At 37.8% G+C, this 20186-nt stretch overlaps 6 protein-coding genes across 8 annotated transcripts; 3 read left to right on the plus strand and 3 right to left on the minus strand.

Annotated features, from left to right (window-relative positions):
- Positions 1 to 242: 242 nt before the first annotated feature.
- Positions 243 to 1701, minus strand: LOC103830834 (cyclase-like protein 2). The gene is made up of 6 exons (XM_009106683.3): positions 1258 to 1701; positions 1138 to 1182; positions 994 to 1066; positions 764 to 861; positions 589 to 659; positions 243 to 492 (listed from the first exon to the last, which is right to left on the minus strand). The coding sequence occupies exons 1-6, from the start codon at positions 1667 to 1669 to the stop codon at positions 367 to 369; spliced, it is 825 nt and encodes a 274-aa protein (XP_009104931.1). The 5' UTR covers positions 1670 to 1701; the 3' UTR covers positions 243 to 366.
- A 308-nt stretch (positions 1702 to 2009) lies between these two features.
- On the minus strand, positions 2010 to 7451 carry LOC103830928 (cytokinin riboside 5'-monophosphate phosphoribohydrolase LOG5). Of its 2 annotated transcripts, none has more exons than XM_033283822.1 (7): positions 3661 to 7451; positions 3159 to 3256; positions 3015 to 3045; positions 2832 to 2931; positions 2667 to 2737; positions 2402 to 2545; positions 2010 to 2314 (listed from the first exon to the last, which is right to left on the minus strand). In XM_033283822.1, the coding sequence occupies exons 1-7, from the start codon at positions 3661 to 3663 to the stop codon at positions 2186 to 2188; spliced, it is 576 nt and encodes a 191-aa protein (XP_033139713.1). In that variant the 5' UTR covers positions 3664 to 7451; the 3' UTR covers positions 2010 to 2185. The 2 variants fall into 2 exon arrangements, with proteins under 2 accessions (XP_033139713.1, XP_009105030.1); XM_009106782.3 differs by lacking the exon at positions 3661 to 7451 and adding an exon at positions 3340 to 3616.
- Positions 7452 to 9452: 2001 nt separating this feature from the next.
- On the plus strand, positions 9453 to 12371 carry LOC103831015 (lysine histidine transporter-like 7). The gene is made up of 6 exons (XM_009106895.3): positions 9453 to 9817; positions 9932 to 10065; positions 10196 to 10614; positions 10702 to 10833; positions 10942 to 11599; positions 11668 to 12371. The coding sequence occupies exons 1-5, from the start codon at positions 9546 to 9548 to the stop codon at positions 11425 to 11427; spliced, it is 1443 nt and encodes a 480-aa protein (XP_009105143.1). The 5' UTR covers positions 9453 to 9545; the 3' UTR covers positions 11428 to 11599; positions 11668 to 12371.
- Positions 12372 to 13136: 765 nt separating this feature from the next.
- On the plus strand, positions 13137 to 15486 carry LOC103831116 (DDB1- and CUL4-associated factor 8-like protein 2). Of its 2 annotated transcripts, none has more exons than XM_009107084.3 (5): positions 13137 to 13449; positions 13535 to 13786; positions 13871 to 14014; positions 14307 to 14984; positions 15071 to 15486. In XM_009107084.3, the coding sequence occupies exons 1-5, from the start codon at positions 13321 to 13323 to the stop codon at positions 15308 to 15310; spliced, it is 1443 nt and encodes a 480-aa protein (XP_009105332.1). In that variant the 5' UTR covers positions 13137 to 13320; the 3' UTR covers positions 15311 to 15486. The 2 variants fall into 2 exon arrangements, with proteins under 2 accessions (XP_009105332.1, XP_009105253.1); XM_009107005.3 differs by having other exon boundaries at positions 13152 to 13449; positions 15068 to 15486.
- A 508-nt stretch (positions 15487 to 15994) lies between these two features.
- On the plus strand, positions 15995 to 18557 carry LOC103831270 (pentatricopeptide repeat-containing protein At4g35130, chloroplastic). Its single transcript, XM_009107196.3, has one exon. The coding sequence runs from the start codon at positions 16043 to 16045 to the stop codon at positions 18452 to 18454; it is 2412 nt and encodes an 803-aa protein (XP_009105444.1). The 5' UTR covers positions 15995 to 16042; the 3' UTR covers positions 18455 to 18557.
- A 41-nt stretch (positions 18558 to 18598) lies between these two features.
- On the minus strand, positions 18599 to 20139 carry LOC103831365 (putative F-box/kelch-repeat protein At4g35120). Its single transcript, XM_009107292.3, has one exon. It carries the CDS (start codon positions 19798 to 19800, stop codon positions 18652 to 18654), a length of 1149 nt encoding a protein of 382 aa, XP_009105540.1. The 5' UTR covers positions 19801 to 20139; the 3' UTR covers positions 18599 to 18651.
- Between the last annotated feature and the right edge of the window lie 47 nt (positions 20140 to 20186).

The raw sequence follows: 20186 nt of genomic DNA on the forward strand, positions 1-20186 counted from the left end.
ATAATTACATTTTTTTATCATAACTAGACAAGTTTATAATTTCTAAAATGAATAATAAAATACATCTGACAAAAAAAGAATACTAAAATACATAAATAAAATTGTTGTAAAACAATTATGAACCTTAATAGTGGTTCAAAGTAAATTAAAGATTTTAAATAAATTTGTGTTATTAATTTATTTACTCGATCACCCGCCCGTAGGGCGGGTTTACCCTAGTTCTAAGTAATGAAATTTCCTAATTGGATTGCAACCTCGTCAAGTTTCCTTATTTATTTTACTTTTTTTTGTCAAGCATAAGATTTTTAAGTAAAGATACGAAAGGTTAACTTGCATACAGACAACTCCAAGTTTTGGAGGAAGAAATCAACTGATGAGGATGCAGCGAATTGGAGACCCTTCTGCTCCAACAAGTCTTAGAGGCAAGCAATGAACAGAGTAGACTCCTGCCTTCACATCATCCAGCTTCAATCCCTCCACAAGTATAGTCTCCTGTCAAAGTTTTATTTATATATAACCCTCATTATCAATATCTTTATTGTTATTCAGGATTCATCTACTTAAACTTAGGATAACGCTTTTACTTACCCGGCCTTTTAGGAAAGCTAGGTGTGACGGAATCAGATCATCATATGCAGCTACTGATAGATAATCAACCCCTACATTTTAACAATAGATACACCAAACTCAGCTTAGAGAATCGCTTCCCCAAAACACAACCAACCAGCTTATATGTCAAAAACGTGGATAATGTGATTATTACCGACAAGTTTGATGTCAGTGTTGTCTACCAACCATTGTGCGCCGTCCTTCATAAATCCGACATAGCTTGTATCAAACTCTTTCTTGAACATCAGACGCCTGTAATATTTTTTTTTAATTATTACAAAACTCAATCAGAAACAAGAGTATATATTAGATTATTCCGAAACAGAGTTTCAAGTTGGAAGACAAAGTTGACAATTTTGACATCTGATGAGGATCTCTAATTACCTGTCAGTGTTCAGTGTTCTGAAAAGCACACGACGAACTCCTCTTGGTATGTTAAGAGACTTCATCACTTCGGCTACACAATCATCACTGTCTTAAAATCACTATTTTTTTAAAAATAATATATATAAAGACAAGTTCAGTTACCAGTTATGTTCTTGTTCCTCGGAACATCAACCAACAACGCAGGACCTACAAACGAAACATCAAACTCAAGCGATCAAATCAAAAAAGGTAAGACCTTTGGAATGAACCAGAGTCAATTACCGTTAAGGACTTGGAGATCAAGCGAGTCTACATCGAACCCAGCATCGTAATACTCATCGTACACGTGTCCAGGCGAATCCACGTGGGTCCCGGTGTGAGTCGGGATCTTCATCTCGGAGTTGTTAGCGAGCGACCCGTTCTTCATGCTCGCGGCTAGCCATAGAAACCGTCCGATTCCTTCCGTTGAGTCCCACGCCGGCATCTCCGGCGTGTAGCGGTGGCTGATGTCGAAGATTTTTCCTTCGCCGTAGACCTCACGGCGGATGGGTTTGAGTTCATCGGAGAAACCTCCGTCGATCGGAGCGGTTCCGGGAATGGTGGGGTAAGCATCGGAGATTGCGGCGGAGATGAGAAGAGAAGAGAGGGAGAGGAGTGTGAGGAGGAGGAGGAGGGGAAGTGGAGGAACTGTCATTGTTAGTTTGCTCTCTCCCCATTTCGATCATCACGAAGAAGAAGAAGATACCGAACTTTCACCATTTTGGGCCTTTTCTTTATTTTGTTAATGGGCCTGAAATCAATTATAGGCCCATACTATCAAGACTGTTTTTTTCTTCTAAATAAACCACCACGCCTTAACTATGATTTGAATTTGCAGAAAAGCCTCTGTTAATATTATACGAACAACTGAAGAAGAGCCTTTCCATGTCGTTTTTCATTACGTCATTTATCTCAAGAATAGCCAAGGCTTAAGAGGATTTTTTTTGCATCTAGGTGTCATGTTACATGACATGAATCATAGAAGCACCTTGAAATATATGAATTATTCTGAAAATGTATTATTATGATAAAAGTGAAGAAACAGTAGAAAATAATACAACCAAAAACATTCACTTGAAGATATGAACAAGAGTAAAGAGACTATATATTCAGGTATTGAGCATTTTTGGATGATAAACATAATAGGGATACATAAAGACACTCTAGAAGTCTAAAGAGCAATCTCAGTAGGAATGCTTGTGTTAGGACAGAACACAACTTGTTGTTGTGGATGTTGCACTTTCTTCTCAACCTCCCACTTTGATTTTGCTATGACTCCATCAATCACATGCTCATATGCCTGAGTAAAAAAAAAATTGTCATTTTCCTAATCAAAAAGTCTTGTCTCAAGAGAAAAGCAAAGCAACATTTTGGTGGGCAGCCCCACCTCAAGTTTTTGGACAAGCTCTTTGGCATTAGGAGCAGAGACAAAGATGTGACGCTGAGATGGCTTGATAAAGCCATCATCAACGGCTTTATCAATGAAAGTGAGGAGGTAATTGTAATAACCATCTACATTTAACAAACCCACCTGCATTTTTGTCCCCCCAAAGTGGAAACACAAAAGATCAAGACTTCATAATATTTTATTTTGGTTAGTGATTCAGAGAGAAATAAGTAGTAGAAAGTGAAGTGTCTTCTTTTTTACTTACAGGCTTGTCGTGGATTCCAAGTTGTGCCCATGTTATTACTTCCAATAACTCCTCCAATGTTCCATACCCACCTAATATTAATTTTATAAGAATAGAGGAATCAGAAGTCAATTACAAATGAGTCTTGTTTTTGAATCGATAACATTATACTTAGTTATTTTGTACCTGGTAGTGCAATGAAACAATCGGAGTGGCTTGCCATTTCGGCTTTCCGTTGATGCATATCAGCCACAGCTCTTACCTCACCAAATGTTTCTCCGGTGATCTATTAACAAAATCACATTTCAGAGACATTCTCATGACCACTAAGTATTCATTCAAGCAAAAAAAAAAGTAGTCTAAGCCCACCTCTTTGTCCATAAGAGTTCTTGGTATGATCCTAACCCACAAAAGAAAAGCAAGATGGAAGCAAATCACACAACAATGTTAGATCATTAAGTGGTGAGTTTGCACAAAGCTAAAATGAAGAAATAATTGATTTAAGTAACATACCCTAGTACATGTCCTCCAGCTTCATGAACAGCTTGTGAGACCAGACCCATGAGACCAATGCTTCCTCCTCCATACACGAGATTCAGTTTCCTCTCAACCTGTTCCACAGAACAGAGAAGAAAAAATCATGGCCCATTACAAGGTTTCAAGACTCTCATTTAGGCAACAAACACAACAGAACCAGCTCTTGAGCTAGATCAATGGCAGCATCTCTGTAACAGTCTTTGTTTCCGCTGCTGCTTCCACAGAACACACAAACCCTCTTGAATCTCGACTTCACTGTTTCTATTCTCTTATCCATAGCAGTTTGCATTGTTTTTTTTTATTTCTCTTGAGGTTTTTTTATTTGAAGAAAATAATTTCCTCTCAGAAGAACGTGGAGTTCAAGCTAACTCACTGTTGTTTCACTTTGTGATGCAACTTAGACAGTGAGACAAGAAATTATATAGACACAGTTTAAAAAAAAAATAGACACAACAAAGCAATAAAGACAATATTGTACCATATATCCATCCAGTTACATTCAAGCAACAAGCTTTCTGCCTTTTCTTTTTATGGTTTGAAGAGTGGTTGCTTTTATAGTTTTAAAAGATAAGTTAATATTCTAGTTGTGTTCCAAAAAAAATAAGCTAAGTTGATAAAATTACATTATTTAGCAAACAACATTAACACTCTTGGAAGGAAGCATAAACAAATGTGACAAACCAATTACGACTCTTTAATTCTAATCATCAAAATAGAGGAATGATTTTTCATTTATTTTGGAATTCTTAGAAAACATTGATTTCAATCGTTCCTCGAATCATTTTCGAATTTGGTGTGATGATGTCACAGACTCACAGTACATTTGTGTTAGGTCTAGTAACCGTTTGTTCTCCACTTTTCAACATTCAATGTTTCGTCCTTGGCTCAACGTGTCGAGTTCGGGTTGATCCACACTAATGTGGCTAAATTTCATGGGTCCAGCGTCATGACCCATACTCTTGTAGTATATGTGCAACAAGTAGGGTACTTCTGACACAACATTCCATTATTACTTTGTTGGGTTTACTACACATTACTTGCAGCTGTTGTAAGATTGTAACTTAACCGACACGAAGTTCGCTTTTCTGAGACCTAAACAGCACACAGTTATCTCTCGGTAAGGTCAACGCCTAATTTTGATTCGGTTAATGTCCCTTTAACTACCTTTTTCCATACTTGCATGTCACCATTATCAATAGCATCTACCGAACATTGATTGACCCTTTATCCAGTACTATGAAGATTAATTTAAGTACTAGAAGGTTTCTTTGTGATTAGATTCAAAGACAAATCCTCTATATGTACATGATTATTCACTTTTTCTATGATCAAAGTGTAATATTGATCTCCTTGATTCCCTAGAAAACTTTTTTCGATCAAGACGCTGGCTACCGTTTTCAAGAAAACTGAAACTAAAGGCTTGATCAGTCTTCCTTATAACAAAAACCTCCAAGCTTCATCACCACCATCGTCTTCAGTACTTACCCACTGCTCCTAAAACTTTATTTATATGCTCACCAATTTTCTCGTTCCTCCCCATAGCTGGGCTTCTACAAATTGGTTGACTCAAATCAGAAGCAATATAGAAACATAGAGGTAGACAGTCGATTGGCTCTGAGTTTATGTGAAGAATAACGGACTAGTCTCGCCTCTTTTTACTAATGGGCCGAGAGGTCTGTTGTATTCTCAATGTGGCAAATTACCAAAAACAGACCGTTACGTACTACACGTATGGGAGCTATAATATGTGGACGTACTATTAAACCTAAGATTTTTAAAGATGGAGACATAAATATATATATACTTTTTTTTTTTGAAAACCAAATACTTATATTAAAATTAAAGACCCAATGGGCTAAGTCGGTTACAACTGGAGAGATTCTCGACGATAAACTGATAGACTAAAACATGTCGAAAAATAGATGTGGCTAAAGAGAGAAGAGACCCATAGAGACACTTCACTTGTAGTCCTAAAGCTCGCGTTCGAAGAAACGCACATAAGTCGAAATCGACGTTGAATAGCCCAACTAATGGGTTTTGAAAGCAAGAGTTCCGGGAAACTCCGTAGAAGATAACAGCTTGGGAAAGTCGTAGAGATGACTCTGTGAAAAACCGTCGATGCTTGAGACGGCATAATGTGATGGAGACGCAACGGTGACATAGAAACGAGTAAATCTGGCGTGTCCACACTCTTGCACAATAGTTTTTGCGACAAGGATAGGGATGGGGGCACCATAGGGCTGGCTGACTCTGTGAAAAACCGTCAATGCTTGAGACGGCGTAGTGTGATGGAAGCGCAACGATAACGTAACAACATGAAGAACTGGCGAGTCCACACTCTTGCAGAGGACCGTAGAGCTGACTATGTGAAGATTTGTTTTTGGTACACTTCTCCATAGCTCGGCTCTTAAGTTAAGGAGAAAAATCTATTGGCTTTGAGTTTTCAATTTTGGTTTCGTGTTGTAACTGAAAGCGAGTATATATATATCAACCAGTTTTCTATATAACAACACAATATACACTTGCGACTGTGGAAACAAAAATGTAAATGAGCTTGGTTTGGGCTTGTAATAAGTATCGTTCAAGGCGTATCTTTGAATTCTTCGGAACCTCTTTCACAAAAAAAAATTATTCGGAAGCTGCAGTATGTATTTTGGCATTAGGGACTATATAAACATTTGTTAGGTAGTTAGTGTGATAAGATAGCGTCTAATCTGTCGAAAGTCAATTAAATACATAAGGTGTGTTGTTGCTTTAAGACATTTTATGAGAACACTTAATTAAAAAGTAAAAGCTCTTTGCAAAATAAATAAAAATCGTTTAATGGTCTTTTTTTTTTGTCACAGAACGTTTAATGGTCTAATGATTGAGATACAGGTACAGCCTCTAATAATTTATAGTCATATTAATACAAATGTGTCCAACGCGCATGCATGATTTAAAAACTAAAGGTTAAAAAGAAGTAAATAGCCTTTGTCACTCCTGCGGAAGTTTGCATGGCTAGCTAGGATGCAGTTTCCCCTAATTCAGTATCATCGCTAATATCGAATAAGTTGAGATGACATTTGAAAAGAAAAATATATAAGTGCGCATCTATCAGTGTAGCACTTATCAATCAACCAAATCTATATATGCTATCTCTATATTATTAATTAACCTTCGAATTTGCATGTCCTATAAATTTGCATTCTGATTCGTCCCTGACAAATAACAATTTAATTTCTTATAAAGGAGGCCAACTTGCGTGTGAAAGTGACTGGTTATTCTCTTCTTTTGCTTTATTTCGTTTTTTAAGTCTCTCTATGTTGAATTTACAAATGAAAGAAACAGCAAAAAAAAAAAAAAAGAATCGGTTGTAAGATCCTTTCATGTATTGATGTTTACAGTTTAGCAAAAAGAACGAGAACAATATAGCAGTTACAAAAAAGACAACAAGTCAACAATATAGTAGTAGTACGTATGATTTTTTTTTTCCGTAAGATTATTTCGCTTTCGTTTTTCTCATATATATCATTCACGTAGAAAAATAGGGAATCAATTAGCATATACTCAACTAATTAAGGACCACTTTACTTATTGCTGCTTTGAAATTCTGGCTCCACATAGTAAAGTGCCGACAACCACTAGTTGCATTGCATGGTCGTTACACTAATATCTCATTTTTTTTTAAAAACAAGCTTTCTTTTAAGAAGAAAATGCCGAGTCAAAAGTATCTCCAACTAGGACAGCGACCGACACCTAAAACCTTGTTTTTGGCTTGAGCTTAGCCACCGATGAGAACCAGATGAAACCATTCATTTGTATCATGAATTCAAATCTACAAGAGAGAACCTAAGGTTATGACAGTAATTGGTATCTGAAAATGAGATAACTATTTACATCATATGTTTCCGTTCCTACATGCCACAAGACACAATATTCATTTCAATCGACTGGTATGATATAAAGCGTGCGTCTGGTGAAACTTTGTTTACAAAAAGAAAAATTAGGTTAGTATAATAATTAGTATGTAATGTGTTAGCTAAATCCATTAAGTCAAAGTCGTTACTAAGCTTGACTTTAATACCTTGGCCTTTCGTTTGAACTCCAAGTCCGAAGAATAAGGTGGCGTCTTTGTAAGTGTTTTTACATTTTCCCCTTCCCCATATTCACCGTTAATGACCAAGTTTGGAAGAGCCTCGACTTAGACCAAAATATCCAAAATCTAAAATGAAGAGAACATAGTCTAAATATATGAAATTCAAGGTTGACTATTTATCCTTTATGGATAAATATATTGTTTTGAGATATACGATTTACTAATTCACCTGCATACGATGGAGGCACTATTAAACTACTGGGTCGAACCACATAGGACTATTTGTCACACACTATAGATGCGGAAAACAAATCTATATAAGAGCATGATTAATGAAAGTTTTTGAGGTGAGGTTCTTGGTGAAATATAAAAAACCGTTTCTTAAATGTTAACTAAAAAGAATAAAAACCGGCTCTTAAACCTTCATTAATCATGCTCTTAGAATCTTAATAAGAGAAAATATATCCGAGAAAATTATTTCCAGATTTCTCCCAACATTAAACATAAAGAAAATATAAAAAAAAATCAAACATGAGATAATCTAGACAATTAACTTAAACGAGAAAATAAAACACTAAATTATGTCATAAGGATTCATCATAGGGATTGCAAATTGAAGAGTTTACTATGGGAAACGAGGATTGCAAATTGAAGAGTTTACTATGGGAAACGAGAAAACGCACACACAAAAAGCACAAAGCACAGGCATAAAGTTGGGTAGTACTTTCCTAGTCGTCTTTGCCAAGACTTGTCAATATTCTGATATGTGATCACGAGGAAACAACGTAAGAGTTCAAAGTCAAATTGTTCATATAGATTATTGGTGTACGATCATTTGTAATGTAAACTGAAGAAAATATCTTAATATAATAGCTATAATAATATATTTATTTCCAATTTAATTGGCAGCATTTTTTATCCAGGCATGCAAATTTATTTAATTCCATTGCTTGGATATTGACCAGGTGACTGATTTCTGTCTCTTCCTTTAGTTCGATTGTGAATCTCTTATTTACGAAATGAGAAGGCAACGCAGTAACCAATGGAGTTGGGCCAGAGCACTTGAGGACAACACCCAATACGGTGATTCCATAGTTCGATTCCCCCGTTAGCCCCTTTCCAAAAAAAAAGGCAACAGTACAGTAATGATATTGTAATTGTAGTGTTTATCATAGGGCTATACAAAATATATGCAATATCTACTGTGTCGTATTATTTGATTTTAGTTAATTTATAAGTTTTGGATAACCAGTTTACTCCATAAAGTAGATATTAAAATTTCATCCGTAAAAGCGAGTTACATACAGTAAAACTATTTATTATTTTATAATTGATTGATAAAAATTATTTGAAAACATTTAATAAATATAAGTTTTATATAAACACACATACATAAACATTTTAACATTTCCATAGTATCTGGAATGGAACTAGAAAATATTGCAAAATAATTTGGTTGATATTGCTCATATTAATCTATTTTTCTTACAAATAGTTTTCTTATAAATCAGACTATATATCCCGATTTTAAGAGTAATGGATGTTGAGATACCAAATAGTTATAGGTTAGGTTCAAAACAGATAAGGATTAAACTGATCAGTGATCACACATACACAAAAAGAAACAAGATACACCGTACACACGCTTCCTACCAACCCTATCTTGTCTTCACTTAAATGGCGACCAACTACACTTGAAGCTACCTTTAAAACTTAGCCTTCATATAATTATAGTGTTCTAAAAGTAGTGACTAGACTCTTTATATCTTTACACTATTTTCAATTAATTCTGTATTATACAATAGTCTTGTCTAAAGCATATCGAACTTTTGCCATCTCCGACTATTTGGTCCATTGTCTATTAAATATAACCTTGTAGCCAAAGAAACAAATCAGCAATGAAGGAAGTTCGGCTCGATATTGACGCCTGCTTTGACTCAAAGGTCCAATAAACACAATCTGAGGCAAACCAGTATGGAAATTTTGCACCGGACCAGTAGAGTTATAAGTCCACCCGACAAAACTAGAAGACTTCGTTCGATTGATACCTGCGGGTCCCGCTTTTGAGAGTATTTGAAAGTGACATAATGGATTACGTCATTGTGCTAATGTCATAAAGGGCACGCAACAAAATTTAATAACGAAGCTTCCCAATAACGACGTCCAAAAATTGGACTATATAATCCAGTGTATGAAGAAAATAAAACATCACTCATTCAGTTTGTGGCTGTACGTTAAATCCTCGAGAGAGAGAGAGAAATTAAAGGTTTTTAATCTTTAATACAATGTCAAAAAAAGCATCAGGCATATTGCTTGATCTGGAATCACAAGAAAGCTGTGGCTCTCCTTCATTTATGTCACATACCCCTTCCAAGGATCCACAACCAACCTCCGGCGATGACGACGGCGGAGATGTTGGGAGGATTCCGTTAGAAGAATGGTTACCGATCACAGAATCAAGAAAAGGAAATGTTTTCACGGCAACGTTTCATCTTCTCTGTTCGGGACTTGGTTTCCAAGTGCTTCTTCTTCCTGCAGCTTTCGCAGCACTCGGATGGTAACATCTCATATCAAATCAAACTTTCTATCTATTCGTTACTTTCTCTCAGATTCTATTCGGACCATATTTAGTTTTTACGAATAATATCTAAACAAATAATTTTTTTTCCAGGGTATGGGGAATAATAATATTAACGGTGGCATTTGCATGGAAGCTCTACACGACATGGCTTCTTGTTCATCTACACGAAGCCGTACATGGAACACGTTTGAGCAGATACTTGAGACTCGCAATTGCTTCATTCGGTAATATAGTAATAACAATTCTATCAAATTCTTAAAAACTTTGTCGTTTTATGTGGTTTGGATTTTACTATGGACTTAAGATTCTAAAAACGTTACGGTTTCGTTGTTGTCACGCAACAACATATAATAGGTGTAAAGCTTGGGAAACTTCTCGGAATATTTCCTGTGATGTATCTCTCAGGAGGAGCTTGTTCGATTCTGGTTATAACCGGAGGAAAAACAATAAAACAACTTGTACACATTCTGTCTGAAGATGACACAGTGCCACTTACTACCTTGCAATGTTTCGTGATCTTCAGCTGCCTCGCGGTGGTCTTGTCCCAGTTTCCGAACCTGAATTCTCTTTTTGGACTCTCGTTGATCGGTGGTGTTATGGCCGTAGCATATTCCACCGCAATATGGAGTTTACCTCTAACTAGGGTTCTGCAAAGGAATCATCAAAACAATGTCTCTTACACTATAAAAGATACAAGTTTCGATAACATTTTCAACGCCATTGGATTGATAGCCATTTCATTACGCGGGAACAACCTAATCCTAGAGATACAGGTCTTAAAGATTATATTGAGAAAAATCACATTTTAAACTGATTTATATGTAGACGTTAGTATTGACGAGGTATTCTGATATTTGTAGGGTACTCTTCCTTCCGATTCAAAGAATCCTTCCAGCAAGACGATGTGGAGAGCTGTGGTGATCTCTCATGTGATCATTGCGGTTTGTATGTTTCTAGTATCCATTGTTGTCTATTGGGCATACGGTGACAAGGTATGTCAAAATTCAACATAATATATAGTGTTATTTATTTTGCCTTTACGTAAACGCATGTAATTGAGACAATTTATGATTTAATCTTAATCCTTATATATGATATAGATTCCGGCTACTGGAGGTCCAATAGGAAACTACTTGAAACTTTACGAACAAGACTACTCAAAGCGAGCCTCTTGTTTTATACACATCACGTTCATCATCAATTGCTTATGCTCATATCCGATAAACTTAATGCCGGCTTGTGACAACGCAGAGATGGTGTACGTGACCAAGAGACAAAAGCCTTGCTCCGTCTTTGCCCGGATGATGTTACGTGTGTCCTTGGGTTTGGTTTGTTTCTTTATAGCCGTTGGATTCTCGTTCTTGCCTTATCTCGCGGTTCTTATCGGAGCAGTAGCATTGCTTGTTACTTTTACGTACCCGTGTTTCATGTGGATCTCAATCAAACAGCCCGAAACGAAAAGCTTGATGTGGTTGATCAACGTTTTTGTGGGAAGCTTAGGCGCGTCTCTAAGCGTTTTGCTTGTGGTTACGTCGGCATTATTTTTGGCTGAAAAGGGTTTACATGCAAACTTCTTCAGACCCTAAAGCATTCTTTGTTAATGTTAGCATGTAAATATGAATTTCTTTCACAAGAAGTTCAAATTGGGAACTTTATTCGTAATGACCACATGAGACATGAAATTCAAAAAAACGATAGTGCACTGAATCTCCACCAAAATCCTTGGATTCATTAGATGATTTGGCATTCATTCGGAATATAGGAGAACCGCTTAGCATAATGTATTGAGGATTGAACCAACTCATTTACTTAAACACACACAAAATCATTTATTTTATGGATGATGTCTATCTCTATGAATATTTTGATAGAAATTTTCCCCAAATTATAACTCTTAATAACAACTGATTTATTCGTTCTTTAAAATATCAAATTGAAGATAGAGACATTGATGATGTTCAGTGTGTTATCTTCTTGCTCTTAAATGAATCGAAAGCTATGAAAAGGTTGAATCTAAGCCGAAGAAGAGCTAAACCAAAAAAAATACTTCGAGAAAACTCAATCCATTTGTGATTGTCAGTTACGTGGTACGTGTGACTTGTAACTTTTTTTTTTTTGTTGCTAAATATCCACTTGTAACTCTTTTGTAGTTTTTTTTTAAATATAATAACTCTTTTTTAGTTGCTAAATATGCATTTGTAACTTGCTTTTATTTTATTTTATTTTCCTTTGTGTTAATCTTGATTTGTACACTTGTGTTGACATTTGTTTTTATTTTAAAAAAATTGAAAGGATGACATGAGATTTTTTTTTTTTTTAAACACTGTATTCACTACACGGATGAGATACATGGATGAGATACAAAGCCATCAGCACACATCAGTGTCTCTGGAAACAAAGCTGGACAAACCAAAGGTTTTCCAGAAACTAAAGCCCTAACAAGGGAAACGACAAGAACAACGACAAGAAACAACACCTAACCAAACTAGAAGAAGTGAGTAAACAGATCAAAATAAACCTTCACCAAAAGTGAACAATAAAACATGATGATTAACATAGCTTCTTTGAACAAGGCAAAGCGAAGCAGCCATTTTTGGATAAACCTCCGGTTTGCGATTCCTCCTATTGTAAATAGCACATGCAAATAAAAGACTAAAGTTTCAAGCTCCCGGAGATAGAACACGTTATGTTCATGAGTCATCAACTGGAAAGCGATGGCGCACAAGGATATAAACGCCAATCGAAGCTAAACGGAAGAGAAGGTCTCGATCGAATCTTGAGGTTGATGACAAGGAGTGAAACAACTCAGAACCAGGAACAACCAAACTCAAAAGACTGAGAAGGTTGAAGATCGAGACATGGTATGAGCCAAAGAAAGCTCAAAATCGACATGCAATTCAATCAAGCCACATATAAGGTTCTTAGACAGAACCAAATCTGAAAGATACAAGTATCCAACTCATTTTGACTAGAAAGATCAACCGAAAGAGAAATGGCAGAGGTCTGGCCCCGGCGCTAAGGAAGCAACCGGAGCCGGTAAACCGGCAAAATCAAGCGAAAGTTTTTAGAGAGATGACAGAGGAAAGGTTTCTCTATTGTGGAAGAAGTAAGCACATGAGATTCTTTTTAAATGAGAGAAAATTTCTGCATCACACACATATATCTTCTCATAATCGTTATGGGTATGGTTTTTTTCGTCAAAATAAAATAATAATCGTTATGGGTGGTTTTATTATTATTCTCAGTATTTAATCTATAGAAATTCGAAAACAAATTTAAAAAAAAAAACTAGAAAATATTCATAAGAAGCCCAAAAGCCCATTAGTAAATAGCAATGATCGTCATCACACCACCGCCCTCACTTCTCGTTGGACCATAGAATCGCCTCCTCTTCCGACGACAGTAAATACACACACAGAGCAAACTAGAATCTCTCTCCTTTGATCCAGCCTCACATCAACCGTCAAATTCAAAGGAAGATGACTGATAAGGCGAAGAGAAGTCGAACACACTTCAACGGATCTCACCACCCTATTGTCGATTTCTGGCGACGAGAAGTCGGTGGAATCTCTCCTCGCAGCTTCTCCGATCGCTTCTCCGCCTCAGAGGTTCGTTCCCTCGTCTATTCGGGAAAAAGTTTTGATTTTTATTGGTGGGTTTAGTTGTAATTGAATCGCATTCTTATTGTTGTAGAATATGATTCTGCGCTTAGAGGTATACCGGAAGCTAGCGAAGCACAAAGGCTGCGTCAACACAGTGAGCTTCAACGCCCACGGAGACATTCTCGTCTCTGGCTCCGACGATCGCCGTGTCCTTCTTTGGGATTGGGAGCTTGGAAATGTCAAGCTTTCGTTCCACTCAGGGCACTCTAATAACGTCTTCCAGGCCAAGTTCATGCCTTTCTCGGATGATCGGACCATTGTCACCTGTGCTGCTGATGGAATGGTAAAACTCCTTTGTAAAAACTCTTGTTAGCTTCTTTTTTTTTTTTAATATGTTGTTGTGAAAATGTTTGAAAACGTCTCTCAGGTTCGGCGTGCAAGTGTTCTTGAGAGTGGGAAAGTGGAGACTGTGTTATTGGGGTTGCATCAAGGACCAGCTCATAAGCTGTGTATTGAGCCAGGGAACCCTCATGTCTTCTACACTTGTGGTGAAGATGGTTTAGTACAACGAGTAAGTAGATTAGCTGGTTGTTCTGTTTCAAAAACATCTCCAATGGTTCACTCGATCTTTTTACTTCAAAAGTAGATTAGCTCTATAATAGAGGTAGATTTTACTCCAAATGATATTCTATTTTATAGTGAAAAATACGGTGTGATGAACAAAAAAAAAATTACTCTATTTATAGAGTAAACATATTTTTTTGAGCGAAAAATAAAGTACCATTGAAACATTTTTACTCTAAACTCTATTAAGAATCTGATTATAGATTTTTTTTTAAGATTTGTATTCTTGCTTGTTTCAGTTTGATCTGAGGACACAAGCTCCTACAGAACTGTTCACATGCCAAGCAGTTAATCCTAGGAGGAGGAACATGGAAGCCGCGCAGCTAAACGCTATTGCAATGGACCCTAGAAACTCCAACCTCTTGGCTGTTGGTGGGATGGACGAGTACGCTCGTCTCTACGACATCCGTAGACTTCATGGAGACGGTTTAAGCCGAGCTGCAGATCATTTTGCTCCTCCACACCTCATTGGCGATTTACACGTTGGAATCACCGGTTTGGCCTTCTCGGAGCAAAGCGAACTCCTTGTTTCGTACAACAACGAGTTCATTTATCTTTTCACGCACGGTATGGGGTTAGGGTCCAACCCTATGCCATCATCAGAATCTGGTGATAGCAAAGATTCAGTTCCTATGGCTTATAAGGGTCATAAGAACGTTGAGACGGTTAAGGGTGTGAATTTCTGTGGACCTCGGTCTGAGTATGTGGTTAGTGGGTCAGACTGTGGTCGGATATTTATTTGGAAGAAGAAAAGCGGAGAGCTTATACGTGTTATGGAAGGAGATAGGTATGTAGTTAACTGCATCGAGCCTCATCCGCATATACCAGTGCTTGCTAGCAGCGGTATCGAAAACGACATCAAGGTGTGGACCTCGAAGGCAGCTGAGAGAGCTACGTTGCCTGACAACATCGAAATGGTATGTGTGATGATGATGATGATGTTGCTAATGATGATGATTGAATATTGTTTTTGAAATTTTTATGTGTGCGTGTTTTCCAGCAGCGCAAGAGAAAGCCAAGGGGATGGATGTATCGTGTATCTTCACCACAGGAGCTGTTAGCGCAACTCTTCTTTCTACAGAACAGAAGCAGATTCAGTGAAGACAGAGAAGAAGGAGAAGCTTCTTCGTCCTCCACTGGAAGAGAACTTCTTGATCTTATCCTCAACTTCAATGATGATGATGATGAACATGTGTCTGATGATGGTGGAGATGGCGTTAGCCGTGACGACTTCTTCTCTTAAAATCAGTGGTCTTTTTACAGATAACTTGTTTTGAATAATTTGTGTAAATATTCTTAGTTCCATTAGAAACCAAACATTACCCACCACCTGTTTTGTTTTCTAAAACCAGTGTTTCCGAATACCGTTGTTGTGTTTCATTGTCAAATAAAAAATAAATAAAGTTTTTTTTATTCTTCCATTTACTGTAAATTTTTTATAATTTAATAATGTTAGAATTTTAATATTTTATTAATTTATAGAATTATTAATTTACAATATTTTTTTAAGATTTATATATTTTAAAGTATGTTTTAATGTAAAAATATGAAGACTATTTAATTTTTATATATATGTATTGATTAAATTGTACAAATATAAACTTTATTTCATATAGTTTTTGTAAATACATTTTAAATGTATAATAATAAAATAATATCAATATATTTAAAATTGTTGCAAAAAAGATTAATATATTTAATAAAAAAAATTAGACAAATTTTATTGATAATAAACAACAAAATATAAAATACACTGATTATAATTATCGAATTATTATCTTATCATTTTATTGAATTGGGTTATTTTGACTAATTTTGAAATTAGTTAAATTTATTAATTTATAGTATTTATTTTATAGAATTTTTAACGTAAGAAATTATATTTTAACTAAGTTACTGTATCCCGGATAATTCCCGCGGGAAAATTGAAGATGTAAACGAAGAAGAAGACGACGTCGCTTACTCGATTCAGATAATGTCTGCGCTTGCTCGATGCTCTCCTATCTACTACAACTGCGATGCCTGCAAGTGTGTATCTTCTTCCCAAAACCACCAGACGAACGAGAACCGGAATCTCGTAACCAACCGGAGATTCTCCAAACCGAACCGGCTAATTCTCCATAACCGATCCAAGAAGCTCAACGATCCTTCACTCACCCGCGCTCTGCGCGATTTCGCAGACTCGGGCCTCATGGAGGACGCACTCCACCTGTTCGACGAAATGAACAAAGTCGATACTTTCCTATGGAACGTGATGATCAAAGGCTTCACCGCCTGTGGCTTACACCACGAAGCGCTTAGATTCTATCGCAGAATGGTGTTCACTGGAATCAAAGCTGATTCGTTTACATTCCCTTTCGTGATCAAATCAGCCGCTGGAGCTTCGTCGTTGTCACAAGGGAAGACGGTTCACGCGGCGGTGATCAAGCTCGGGTTCGATTCGGATGTCTACGTTTGTAACTCTCTTATATCGTTTTACATGAAGCTTGGGTGCGAAAGGGATGCAGAGAACGTGTTCGACGAAATGCCTGAGAGAGACATCGTCTCGTGGAACTCCATGGTTTCTGGGTTTCTCGCGGTTGGTGATGGTTTAAGGTCGTTGGTTATGTTTAAAGAGATAATGAGATTCGGATTTGAACCGGATAGGTTTAGTATCATGAGCGCTCTTGGCGCTTGTTCTCATGTGGAGGATTGTTTGAGAATGGGAAAGGAGATACATTGCTATGCTATTCGAAGTGGGATCGAAGATGTTATGGTGTTGACGTCGGTTCTTGACATGTATAGTAGATATAGTGAAGTTAGTTATGCAGAGAGGGTGTTTAACGGTATGAGCAATAGAAACATTGTAGCTTGGAATGTTATGATAGGGTGTTACGCTAGAAACGGGAGAGGCGTTGATGCTTTTCTCTGTTTTCAGAAAATGTCAGAGAGGACAGATGTTATCACGTTGATTAATCTTCTTCCCGCTTGTGAGGAGATCTTGGAGGGACGAGCGGTTCACGGGTACGCAACGAGGAGAGGGTTTCTTCCTCACGTAGTGTTGGAAACTGCTCTGATTGATATGTATGGGGAAGGTGGGAAGGTGAAGTCAGCTGAGGCTGTGTTTGATCGAATGGGGGAAAAGAATTTGGTCTCATGGAACTCGATGATCGCTGCGTATGTGCGGAACGGGGAGAACTATTCAGCTTTGAAGCTGTTTCAAGAGCTATGGGATTGGGATTGGGATTCATCATCTCTTGTGCCTGATTCCACAACAATCGCTAGTATTCTACCAGCTTATGCAGAATCTCTCTCCCTGAGTGAAGGTAGACAACTCCATGCCTATGTAGTAAAAGCTAGATACAGTTCAAACACCATTGTATTGAACTCACTTGTTCACATGTACGCCATGTGTGGAGACCTCGGGGACGCGAGAAAGTGTTTCGACCAGGTCGTGTTTAAGGATGTTGTTTCGTGGAACAGCATCATCATGGCTTACGCGGTACACGGTTTTGGGAGAATCTCTGTTTGCTTATTCTCAGAGATGGTTACTACTAGTGGAGTAAGTCCGAACAAGAGCACATTCGCGTCGCTGTTAGCAGCGTGTAGCATCTCCGGTATGATCGATGAAGGATGGGATTATTTCAACTCGATGAAGAGAGAATACGGGATCGATCCTGGGATAGAGCATTACGTGTACATGGTCGATCTCATTGGTCGTACAGGAAACCTCAGCTCAGCCAAGAGATTCATCGAAGATATGCCGTTTGTGCCAACGGCTCGGGTTTGGGGATCTTTGTTGAAAGCAAGTAGAAACCACAACGACATCACCGTGGCTGAGTTCGCAGCGGAACAGGTGCTCAAGATGGAACACGACAACACGGGATGCTATGTCTTGCTTTTGAATATGTATTCAGAAGCTGGAAGATGGGAAGATGTTGATAGGATCAAGCTTCTCATGAAGAGCCAAGGCGTATCTAAAACAACGAGCTGCAGTACCGTTGTGACGAGAGGAAGAACTCATGTGTTCACAAACGGAGACAGATCCCACGTGGAGACTAACAAGATTTATGAAGTCTTGGATATTGTCTCGAGGATGGTTGAGGAAGAAGAAGAAGAAGAAGAGAGTTATGTTCACTGTGTTTCGAAAATGAGACCAGAGACTCTATTAAAGAAAAAACGCAATTCACCAAGAAGACATTCGGTAAGACTCGCCACGTGTCTTGGATTGATCTCCACGGAAACAGGAAGAGCAGTTGTGGTGAGGAACAACACGAGAATCTGCAGAAGATGTCACGAGTTCTTGGAAAAGGCTTCGAAAGTGACGAGAAGAGAGATCGTTGTGGGAGATTCAAAGATTTTTCATCACTTCTCTAATGGTTGTTGCTCGTGTGGAAACTACTGGTGAAAAAAACCCTGGTTGTGGCTAAGTTAGGTGCATGTTCTTGGAAAATGTAAAAAGGAAAAAAAAAAGAAGACTTGGCATATGTTAAAAGAAGATAACATACAAACAATACAACACCAATTGCAACAACAATATTATAAGAAATATAATCGCATCTTATTAGAAATAATATATGTTGGAAAAAAATAATAATATGAGTATTAGACCAAAACCGATAGGCAGCTTGAGAGCTTATATGACTTGTGGGCTAAACCCAAAAAAACTCTGCACTCTTCCACCCTCCCCCGCATATAACTTGATGGAAACAAACATTTCTCAAAGCTAATCACCGCACACCAAACACTTTTGTGTTCCCTCTGACGCATATGCCACGCATCCCATATTATTACCAGTTTCCCACCATGGTTAACTAACTGAATCGTTCTGGAACTTTTAGCACGTTTCGTGTGAACCTCATTCAAACCATGAACCTCTAACCACTTTCCATTCCTTGGGTCATACCACTTGAATATACCGCCATGCTCAGCAAATATTACACTTCCTATAACGCACCAAGGTCCAGTCATACCTTCTAGACCCACAAACCCCGCCTCTTGTACCCATCTTCCTTCTTTCGGATCATATGCATAGTTCTTTTTGTTTTTTTTCGTGGTGAAAAAGTATAGCCTTCCTCCAAAAACTACACCGTTGTGATACGAGTTGATGTAATCATCGCTGGGAGGCTTAGGCAACGGCTTCCAAGTCTGAGTCTTCAGGTCGAAAACCTCACCCCATGTCATTGTTTCCTCTCTTTGTGTGCATCCCCCTATTACATATATCTTCTCATCTAAAAAATAAGACCTTGCGTGTTTCCTTGCCATCTTCATGTCGGGAGCGCGACGCCACGTGTGACTCCGACAATCAAGAACTCTAACGGCTCTGGTCCGCTTGTCCCCGTTGCTTCCTCCCATCTGGTAGATTTCGGAATGGACGGCTACGGTGGTTGAGTTTAACCGGTCGGGAGAGTACGAGGAAGAGAGTGCTCTTCTTACCGGTACTAAAGTTAACTGACCCTGACGGTAGCTGAGATTGAACCATCTGTCACGATGACTGGAGGAGGGAGTGGGTAGCCATAGGCACATGTAGAGGCGAGCGTCTGTGTTACCGATTAGGGATCGAGCAAAGTAGATATCTGGAGAAGAGAGAAGAGAGTTTAAGTGCTTGGAGACTAAGGAGAGGGAACGGTAGTGAGATTTCGAGATCCGAGCTAAGATGTTCACAATGACATCATCTGGAATTGATGAAAACGATGGAGGCTTCTTCATCTTCTTTATTTTCTTACGAGGTGGAGCTATAGGATTAGTTGTCATCTCCGCTAGGGTTTCTGTTTCACTGCTGTGGGATTCGTATTCTACTAGGAAAATATTTTTTAGTAATCATATAAAATTTACATTAGTTTTTTTAATTTATTAAATTAAACTGGGGGGCTTATTGTACTGGGGATTTGAAAAAATATTAGAGATTTCAAATATGATGGGATTTAGCTGAATCTATTTGGATTTTAAGGATTTTAACAGGGATTTGGTAGAATTTTAAAATAAAATAAAAAATACATTTGCAGAGATATCTTCTTAGCCAATTCAGGCCAAAACATAAGGAAGCTTGATCGCCATAGTTAACTGCACTTGGCACTCCTCCATCCAATTGAAACTAACACTCATATATCTCCAGTCTTGGCATTCTCAAAGTCAAAGAG

Source organism: Brassica rapa, chromosome A01 (genome assembly GCF_000309985.2).
Source record: "Brassica rapa cultivar Chiifu-401-42 chromosome A01, CAAS_Brap_v3.01, whole genome shotgun sequence".
Lineage (NCBI taxonomy): Eukaryota > Viridiplantae > Streptophyta > Magnoliopsida > Brassicales > Brassicaceae > Brassica > Brassica rapa.

Excerpts from the sequence above, each read along its gene's own strand:
- LOC103830928 (XM_009106782.3), bottom strand. The coding sequence starts at position 3,471 with ATGCAAACTGCTATGGATAAGAGAATAGAAACAGTGAAGTCGAGATTC. Across the intron at positions 3,257-3,339 it reads TTGATCTAGCTCAAGAGCTG|GTTGAGAGGAAACTGAATCT; the intron begins GTTCTGTTGTGT and ends TCTGTGGAACAG. Across the intron at positions 3,046-3,158 it reads GCTGGAGGACATGTACTAGG|GATCATACCAAGAACTCTTA; the intron begins GTATGTTACTTA and ends TTTGTGGGTTAG.
- LOC103831270 (XM_009107196.3), top strand. The coding sequence starts at position 16,043 with ATGTCTGCGCTTGCTCGATGCTCTCCTATCTACTACAACTGCGATGCC.
- LOC103831365 (XM_009107292.3), bottom strand. The coding sequence starts at position 19,800 with ATGACAACTAATCCTATAGCTCCACCTCGTAAGAAAATAAAGAAGATG.
- LOC103831015 (XM_009106895.3), top strand. The coding sequence starts at position 9,546 with ATGTCAAAAAAAGCATCAGGCATATTGCTTGATCTGGAATCACAAGAA. Across the intron at positions 9,818-9,931 it reads GCTTTCGCAGCACTCGGATG|GGTATGGGGAATAATAATAT; the intron begins GTAACATCTCAT and ends TTTTTTTTCCAG. Across the intron at positions 10,834-10,941 it reads ATTGGGCATACGGTGACAAG|ATTCCGGCTACTGGAGGTCC; the intron begins GTATGTCAAAAT and ends TATATGATATAG.
- LOC103831116 (XM_009107005.3), top strand. The coding sequence starts at position 13,321 with ATGACTGATAAGGCGAAGAGAAGTCGAACACACTTCAACGGATCTCAC. Across the intron at positions 13,787-13,870 it reads CCTGTGCTGCTGATGGAATG|GTTCGGCGTGCAAGTGTTCT; the intron begins GTAAAACTCCTT and ends AACGTCTCTCAG. Across the intron at positions 14,985-15,067 it reads TGCCTGACAACATCGAAATG|CAGCGCAAGAGAAAGCCAAG; the intron begins GTATGTGTGATG and ends CGTGTTTTCCAG.
- LOC103830834 (XM_009106683.3), bottom strand. The coding sequence starts at position 1,669 with ATGACAGTTCCTCCACTTCCCCTCCTCCTCCTCCTCACACTCCTCTCC. Across the intron at positions 1,067-1,137 it reads GAGGAACAAGAACATAACTG|CCGAAGTGATGAAGTCTCTT; the intron begins GTAACTGAACTT and ends ATGATTGTGTAG. Across the intron at positions 660-763 it reads CACTGACATCAAACTTGTCG|GGGTTGATTATCTATCAGTA; the intron begins GTAATAATCACA and ends GTTAAAATGTAG.